The sequence below is a fragment of the Marmota flaviventris genome, chromosome 14 (genome assembly GCF_047511675.1).
Source record: "Marmota flaviventris isolate mMarFla1 chromosome 14, mMarFla1.hap1, whole genome shotgun sequence".
In the NCBI taxonomy this organism is placed as follows: Eukaryota; Metazoa; Chordata; class Mammalia; order Rodentia; family Sciuridae; genus Marmota; species Marmota flaviventris.
The window spans coordinates 52,704,408-52,713,689 of record NC_092511.1 but is presented as its reverse complement, the minus strand read 5'-3'; the positions used below and the strand labels follow the sequence as shown (position 1 = coordinate 52,713,689).

The 9,282-nt window shown below is 42.9% G+C and overlaps 1 protein-coding gene across 1 annotated transcript; it reads right to left on the bottom strand.

Annotated features, from left to right (window-relative positions):
* Positions 1–1,149: 1,149 nt before the first annotated feature.
* On the bottom strand, positions 1,150–8,758 carry Lgalsl (galectin like). Its single transcript, XM_027934506.2, has 5 exons — positions 8,257–8,758; positions 7,393–7,464; positions 7,142–7,230; positions 6,317–6,494; positions 1,150–4,282 (listed from the first exon to the last, which is right to left on the bottom strand). Exons 1-5 carry the CDS (start codon positions 8,290–8,292, stop codon positions 4,139–4,141), a joined length of 519 nt encoding a protein of 172 aa, XP_027790307.1. The 5' UTR covers positions 8,293–8,758; the 3' UTR covers positions 1,150–4,138.
* Between the last annotated feature and the right edge of the window lie 524 nt (positions 8,759–9,282).

Sequence of the window (9,282 nt, the reverse complement as noted above, 5' to 3'; positions counted from 1 at the left end):
TGTTTGTAGATTGCATAGCCAAAGGATCAAATTTCTTCTATAATCATTCAAACCACAGGAAAGAGAAGGCAAATACAATCCTGCTATTTTATATATATACTGTGCTAAGACTATATTTAATGATGTATTATATTAACAACTTTCTGTATCCTTCAATAGGTGAAAAGATAAAGAAATGATGGCACATCTACCCAAGGGAATACTACACAGCAATATAAAGGAAAAACTATTGACACATATTACATCAATGCATATGCACTTATGTATTATTGCAAATGCATTATGCAAATTAAAAGCCAACCTCAAGAAGTTACAAATATGTGACTATTTTTTATAACATTCAGGAAAATTAAAAACTATAGGGTGGGAGAATAATTCCTTAGTTGCCTGATCAAAGTTAGAAGGTGGGAGATTAATTTAACTACAAAGGGATAGCACAAAGGAATTGGGGGAATGATGCAATGATTCTGTTTCCTGATAAAATGGGAGTTACAGTCTCAATGTGTTAAAATACTTAGAACTATCCACCAACATAAGTAAATTTACTGCATGTAAATTGTTTTTAGAAAGTACATGTATGAAGACATGAATTGATGTGAACATACTTTGTATACAACCAGAGATATGAAAAATTGTGCTGTATGTGTAATAAGAATTGTAATGCATTCTGCTGTCATTTATTTTTTAAAAATCAATTAAAAATTTTTTAAAAAGTAAAAGAAAGAACTCACTGCTGGGTGCATTGGCACATGCGTATAATTCCAGAGTGTCAGGAGATAGAGGCAGGAGATTGCAAGTTTGAGGCCAGCCTCAGCAATCTAGTCAGGCCCTAAACTACTTAGCAAGACCCTATCTTAGGAGAGAGAGAGAAGCTAAGTAGCAGAGTACTCCTAGGTTCAATCTCTAGTACTGCAAAACATAAATAAATAAAAAAATAAGCACCCACTTAATCCACAATATAAGCTCATTCAGGCTCTGGGGGCCCCCTGAGTCACTTTCTCTTCCTTAATCAATGTGAGAAACACAAGAAAAAGTGGTTTGGAGTGTGTGTGTGTGTGAAAGAGAGGGGTGCTGCACCTCAGGGTCTAAGCTAAGTGCTAATTACGATTTAACTGGGACCAAATGCAGCATGTAATAAACTGGAAAACATTTTGTAGAAAACTCCTTTATTATAGTGCAAATAACTTTCAGCAGTGACATAATGTAACAATACATATAGCAACATTTTACACCACGCAGTAAATAAGAAAGTGTTTCTTTGAAAATATGTCATCATAGGAACATTTTTCCTACCTTAATGCTGGAAAATGCCAAGGCTGCTTCTCTCAAGGCAACAGGGCTCATGCCCTCTTTTTGGACATTTTCTTTTAAAGACAAATGGAAAGACTTGCCATTTAGCAAATAAATCATCAATCCTAAAAGTGATCTCTTAGGGAGGTCTGAACTGAGGCTGGTAAGATTTGAAATGGGGTTTCAAAATTTATAAAAATAATTTAAAAACAATTCTGGGACCACCCAGAGAGCAGAAATCACTTCCATTAGGTTTTAAGTAGATATACATTTTCACTTTAATTTTGCTGCAGAAACAGATTGTCTAAAGCCTGCCTTTTATTTCCCCAGAGCCTGATTGTTATTCCTTGGTTTGGATTATTGCAAAACTAGGGCTCTGGTCAGAAATATCTCCTTACATACGCAAATATTTTCCTGTGAAGCTTTAAATTGCACTTTCAATCCTGAAATTCCCACCTTAGACCTCACAGGCAGAGGAGAGGGTGTGAACATGTTCCAGTTTCCAGCTAACCATTAGGATGGCGGGATTAGCCCTGTACTCATTTAGCTATACCTAAATCAAGTCATCACATCACTGAAATTAATCCCAGTAGATTTATCCAAGAAGTTCCCACTGACCTCATAGGAAAAGGAAGGGTTAACACACATTTTCACACTAAGCTGCCTAAGGGCTTGGTTGCTAATGAGTTAGCTGATAGGCAGAGAGAACACAGCCACTTCTAATCAGTTATACTCCCTGCTCCTCTGGTTTCTGCTGAATTATGCAGTGGGTAGGAAAAGTTGACCACTCAAAAGCATCCTCCCCTGGGATTGTCCAGCATAAGTTGGATCAAAATCCCTACCAAAATATTTCAGGGTGCCCTCTAAGTCTCTCTATAGATACTCCTTAAAAATGGCTTTATAAGCCATGAGAAGTTAATCAAAGGCTTGAAAATACCTGGAGCCACCGAACAGCTCTCCTGGCTGAATATGGCTAAGTCAGCTGGTACATAAAGCTTTTTAATGTGCAGCCAGTGTTGTTGGATAAAATATCTTCTATAACACCACAGAACTGTGCTAAACAGTTTCAAAGTTGAGAAAAATCCAAATATATCACCTATAAAAATTCACGATTTTAGTTTGCTTTGTTTATCTTAGACTTTGGTACTGAAACACTGTCTACCTTTTCAGCACGTGAAAAATGACATAGCCACTTCCGTGCCTCTGCATGTCATGTAAAAAAAAACAACTCAAAAGCCAAGCAGGACAAGGACGTGTCATAACAAGACGCAGTATGCTGTACAAACAAAACCTAAATTATATATAAATACACCCCCGCCCCAGCACCCCTTTCTTCCCCCACTACCTGGCCAAAGCAATGCCAAGGGTCCTTCTCTCCAGAGACAATGCACCTTGTGAAGTCCAGCATCCAACCATCCCTGGCCCTGTGGTGGCATTTGCAGCCTGTAGCCTCCTGCTGGAGCTGCTCCCAGGCTTGATCAGTTTTGCAAGCGCAGGGCAACTCCTAAGGCTTCACTGGAAGCACTCACAGTATTGGCTGGACGCAAAGACCTGGAGTCCTGGGAGTTAACCTTTCAGATAAACTAACCGGATCCTTTCCTAATCTGGATTCCATCTTATCCTACTATCTCTTCCAAGTCACTAGCTCCTCCCAGCCACAGAGCCAACACAGTAGGAAGCATCTTCTACTCTGAAGCTCCAAAGGCATTGCTTTGGAATACTGGTGAGGGTCATATAAGAAAAGTTATATAATGAGCTAACAGCTTAAGTTGACATAAATTATTTCCAAGTAGGTCATTCGGGGCCATTTGTCTGCTTTACATTACATTCCAAAATCATTTTCATATACTTTTAAAAGTTTATGTAATAATCATTCAAAAATTATCTATGCAATCCCCCTCTCTTGTATCTTCAATGAATTTAATAACAACTTAATGAGCTATTATGTAAAGCTAGGGAGAAGTATTTAATTAGTCTTAAGGAAGCCAATAGTGTGCTAATTCAGTTAGGAGAAAAAGCAATATAAATAGAATTTTACATAATCGACAACATGAATAGCAATTTTATCGAAATGTTGCAAATTTTTTTCCCAAAAGCACTTATGACAATTTATATTAAGAGATCCTATGTTCAGGAGTATGGAGGATACAACCCAACTCTTTAAGATATAAATTCACCTGTTTTATGATTGTAATATGTAATTTCCCCTCTCAGACCCAAGATATTTGTACATTCAAAAGTTCATAATTCGCTGTTCTTGAGACATTGCTCATTCTCTAATACATACATTGAATATAAATAAATAACTACAAGAAAGCTTCAAAAATCTGAACTGACATTATGCTGTGCAAAAAAAGGAAGAAAGAAAAAATAATAAATCTTGAGCAACCTACATTCTATGTAAATACCCTGACTAAAATGTTGGTTGTGCTACACAATTCTACTTCAGTGCAGAAAAGTGTTGATTTCGGTGTACCGTTGTTGTTTTTGATGTCTTTAGCACTTTGTTTCTAAACATCACCTTGCTTTGAAATGACAAATAATTTGCTATCCAATCACAAATCATCACAAATCCATTTTAGTTTTGTCTGAATAAATCCAGCATACATGTATTACTTCGTTTTGGGAATAATGGCTCGGTGTCTTTGTCCGACAGCTTTCTTCCTATGGGCAAACCATAGTTGAAGTTGTCATTTTGGGTTTAAACTGCACAGAAAGAAGAGACAGTGAAGCTTGCCTTTTGTTTTCTTTGTAAGTCTCCAGATCTTGCTGGGACATTTATTCCAGACCGACAGTCATATGGTTGTGGCACCTGATCCTATTTGAAATAGAAGTGGTTTAAATGCTGTCAGCCAAGTTTGGTGATCTGGAGGTCCCCATTTATCTTTATGGTGTCAATCGCAGATAACGTTTGAATGCGATGGTAAAAATCAAAGAGTTGATGTCCATCCACAAACACTCTGAAACGTGGGTGCTCACAAAGAATTTCCACCTGGAAGAAACAAAGTAATAATCTGAATTCACAATTTCAACAAAGCCTGCAAGGGAAGACAAACAAACATACTTTATTTTAGAGGAAAAAAATGGCAACATCTTCAGTGATTCTCAAATATCAGAATGCACTGGAAGGAACCATAGAGGGGGTTAGTTAGAACAAATTGCAGGCCTTCACTCTCCAAATTCCCAATTCAGAAGGACTAGGGTGAGGCCTAAAAATTGACATTTCTACCAAGTTCCAAGGTAACAGTGATAAGGCTGAAACAGGGAACATACTTTGAGAACCACTACTCTACACTATTCAATATCCTTTAAAGGTTTTAAATTGCTCAGGCTTGGACATTTGTCTCTGCACCCCAGAAGTCAGTAACTAGCATAGATTAAGTTACATGGCATTTAATGTCTCCATTACTATCCCCCAAACCCACTTTTAGAGGAGCCCCTCACAAGGCCAAACTGGTACCCATTTAGTAGCATGTAATAATAGTCTAGACACTCAAACATGGTAACACTAAAGCAGAGAGAAGGTTATATAGTAATTACCTACAATGTGTAATTAACAAAGCTTTGTAAGCCAAACAGAAATACAAATTCCACATGGTAAAAGCTTTGTCTTTTCCTTTTTCTTAACATAAGTAATTCGCCATAAGTTTAATTATTGGTTCTGTGCTATGATGTATTTATTAAAAGCTCTGGTATTCACCATGCAAGGGGAGACTCCATATGTGATATTAGTCACATTTAATTCATATTATTATTAAACTTGTATTACCAAGAAGGGCCTATTTCACTTTAATTTTGTTGTTGGGGAGCATTATATCCCTACTAGAAGTTCTGGTTGATCATACTCATGAGTGTGAAGATTCATCATTAGGAAACTTATAACAATCAAGAGGAGCCTAAGAGGACAAAACCATCCTACAGAAGAGGGTGGAGTGCCTTCCCCAGTCTAGGATTAGAAAGGCAATGATTTTAATTCTATCACAGATATGAAAGTCCTGGCTTCTTATTTCCCACCCAGTCTATAAAGCCTTTGAAAATTTCTAGATGAAGAGCAACATGTTAAAGGTTGATCAGGCAAATGGGAGTTTTTAATGAAGCTGCCATTATTGGGATGTGTGTGAACAAGATCTGATGAAGGAACTTCATCACTGCACGAAGTCCTTTTCTCCACATTACTGACATGCATCTCTTACTTGGCATTGTCCTTTCTAGAGGAAGGTGCTGCTAATGCTGCTTGATTAGGTGGCAAGTTTGGGTTGTGTTTCCTGCCCACTAGATAGTGGGGAGCAAATCTATATTCTTCCAGGCCCAAGGGAAGAAATCTGTCAGCCACACAGCCTGTGACCATGAAAGACAGAGGCTTGATTAATGCAGAGGGGGAAACAAGGACACGGACATGGCTTCATTAGCAAAGGAAACAAGAGAACATAAATGATAACCACCAAATTCTTTAAAATGTCTTAATGAATAAGGTTTCAAACTACTTAAAGGCTAAGGGAAAAAAATGAGGAAAATTCTGGATACTTATTAATATGTATTAATCAGATATTTTGGGGCAGATATTTATTATATGCCTAACACTATGTTGGGTACTATATACAAAAGTATTTGCTAAATTAATACTTACCATAGTAGCTAAGTGTAGTAGTAGGTTTTCTTCCTTAACAATCTGAGTATGTAAATATGGGTGTAATAACTAAATATATGGGCTGAATAGAGAGATCCAAGTGCTACTCTGGGAGCATTAATTTCTATAAGCAAACAGAGCTCTTTTGATTCCTTTTCTTTTCCTTTTTCTTTATATATATACATATATATATACATATATATATATATATGTATGTATATATATATATATATATATATATATATATATATGTATATATATATGATTTTTTTTTAACCACCGGGTGACAAATTTCCTGGACATGCAGAAATTCTGGCTACTTCAATATTCTTGGCACACATGAGATTAGAACACCACCACCCTCCCAGTGGTTGTAGCTGAGGCGCTTGAGATACTTACCCTGAATGGCTGGTCTGGGATGAATGGAAAGTAAGGGATGGCTGATTGTTCTTCACCCCTTTCTCCAGATATACAAGAATTTCTAAGTAGCTGTCGGTCTGTGAACACAGCTTTGAGTTCAATTGCCACGTCAGCAGGAGGATCTTCAGAGTCACCACAGGTCAAGCTGATAGCAAAGCTGAAAACAAAGTGGTTTCATTTATTTGGGGCTGGATATTATAAAATGATCCAAGTTCTCCTCCTCTGGGTTTGTCTGTTTTTAATGGGCAGCTACTCTTTTCATAAGAGATTAGACTATGGTGAAGAAGGACTACACTCAAACCAATTAATTTTGTTACCTAAAGTAGACTCTGGAGAAAACTTTGGTGGATGACTGAAATTACAAATATCAAATACTAAATACCCTAAGCCACTCACACATCGGTGTATTAATCCATCAGAATTCTCAAAAACAGTCCCAGCAGTTGACTAGGGGGAAATAATATCTTGTCAAGTTTGGTTCTTATTTATACTAATAGTTCTTGCTCCAAGCACCATGTTTCAAAACCATAAAAAAGGGGGAAAAATCCTTTGGCCTTTCTAAGGGTCAAAGAGAAAATGTGGGTCTATATTTATCATCTCTGATATAAATAGCTGTCTGGAGAAATGATGGCTGGGATTCATACACATTCTTTTCATGGGAACATGGTACTTTCTTGGCACTCCCAACTAGCAACACTGTCCACAAGGAGAGGAAGAAGAGGAAACTAAACCACAACAGGAGTGGGCAGGGCCCTGCCACTGCCTGATAGTTCTGCTAGTGAAGAGGACTCTGTTTTGACTTACCTTTCTGGGTTGAGATCTACAATGCCCATCACTAACACCTTCTTTCCTGGTCTCATGCCACCTTTAATGTGCCCACAAAATGGAACTATCTGCAAAGGAGGAGAGGAGAAACAGGAACTTTACAGGCTGTTAGAGAAGAGCCAAGCCCTCAGATCCTGAGAACCTGACCTAATAGAAAATGCAAGGAAAATGCAATTAAGAAAGGAAGGGGGTACAGGCAGAGACATGGAAAACAGAACAAAACCATTTACCAGTCGTGGGAAGTACACGTCTGCTTGAACCGGAGAGCCCAAGGAGTTGTTTAAATGCCCATCATCTAGTTTCTAAAAATAGAAGCATACAGATTGGCTTTCCACAGACCCTTTTTTTCTTAGAAGATGGGGGTGGGGGCACCTACAGAAATCTAGCAGAATCCAGCAGTCCTCCATAGACACACAAGCAGTGTCTGCAGATGATGCCTCTTTATAGCCCATTAATAACCGCATAAACCCTCAGAACAAAACCCATCCTTTCCGTCCGGTAGCTAAGACTCCAAACATCCCCAGACCCCTTCAAATCCAGATCAAATTCAAGGTCGGGGCCCACCAGGGAGCCAGAACCTGGTGCAGGGGAAGGGCAGGCCCTCTCCAACCACAAACGTTTTTGGAACCGCTGTCTGGCAGGCCTGTCCTCGGGGACGTGGCTAAAGTGGAGTGGCAGTGCTCAACTTGTCTCTGGAGCCCGGGGCGAGGACCCATTTTCAAGGGGGAATCCCGGGGACGTCTGGAGCCGGTCGCGGGGCGCGCGCCCAGACACACTCACCCTCGCGCACACTCACACGTGCAAAAGTGCACACACCTGGTCGGCGGTGTACAGACACCGAACCGGCTGTCGGGCACCTCAACCCTGCAATCTCCCCCAAACCCTTCCCCAGTCCAGCGCCCTCTGTCCGGGAAAGCTCCTTCTGGCCGGAGTGCACGGCCGGCTCCTGCTAACAGGTACCCGGCGCCTTCCCACGCGGGGGACGCTGGGCTGGGCCTGCAGCTTCTATCCGCCCCAGCTCCGGCTGGAGCAGGCGGCAGCGGCATGCGGGGCGGCGGGAAGGGGGCGCCTCGCGTGCACCCCGCCACACTCACCACCACGGCATCACTGTCGGCCACCGATCCCGCCATGTTCTTGCACGGCGCGGTGGGGTACACCGCTGGCGGCCAGGCAGCGGGGGTCGCGGGACGCTGCGCGCGGGCGGGGATCCCGGGCCGGTCCTGCGCTGAGTGGGGGCGCGGGTCCGAGGCTGGCGCGGGCGCGCACACACTCGCGGGAGCGCGCGCGCGCACGCCCGGGGGCCCGGCGCCGACCCGGCAGGCAGGGCCCGACAGCAGGGGGAGGGGAGGGAGAGGCGGCGCGGGCCAGTAGGTCTAAGGTGGCCGCTGCTGTTGGGACCTGGACTGCGGCTGACGAGTCGCGGTTGGCGCTGCTGCAGTTGCCGGTGCCGGTGCCCAAGAAAGAAAGGTGGCGAGGGCCGTGCCGTGCCGGTCCTGGGTGGCATTTAAAGGCCACCGGGCCCCGCTCGGGAACCGGGAACAGGGCGGGGACCCGGCTGGGCTGCCGCGGCTTGCTCAGCTTGCCCTGCCCCTCGGTCATTGGACAGTGGCTGGAGGCCGGGGCAGGAGGGACGGGCCAGTCCAGGTCGGGGCGTGCGGGAGGGCGGGGCCCGTGTCGGCGATCCGGGGCGGGAAGGTGGGTGGGGCTGGGGGACTGGGAAAGGGAGGGCCGGGACCTGCCAGGTGACAGGTGCTTAGGACACCCCTGCCGCTTCCGTCCTGCCTTCTAATCACTAACCCCCTTGCTTCTGCCGCATCCTGGGGGCAGGTGAGATGGTGAGAGGCGAGGTCGAGGGAAGATCGGGGAGAAGGGGAGCATCCCAGAGCGGGAGGTCAGTTTGATTTCTTTCAGAGATTGCCAATCAAGTGAGAGAAAGATTCATTGGGCTGTCTAGGGTAGAAAGAGAACGAAAGATCTCAAGGCTTGCAGAAGTAAATATTTGACCCTAAAGAAAGAGACAAGGAGACCTCAAGGTAGGGTGTTTTCTGTCCTGTGGGGCCAGACACCGGCTAGGCCTCGTTTCCCTGTGGAAACATGGGCGGTCCCTTGAGGCTCTTTCT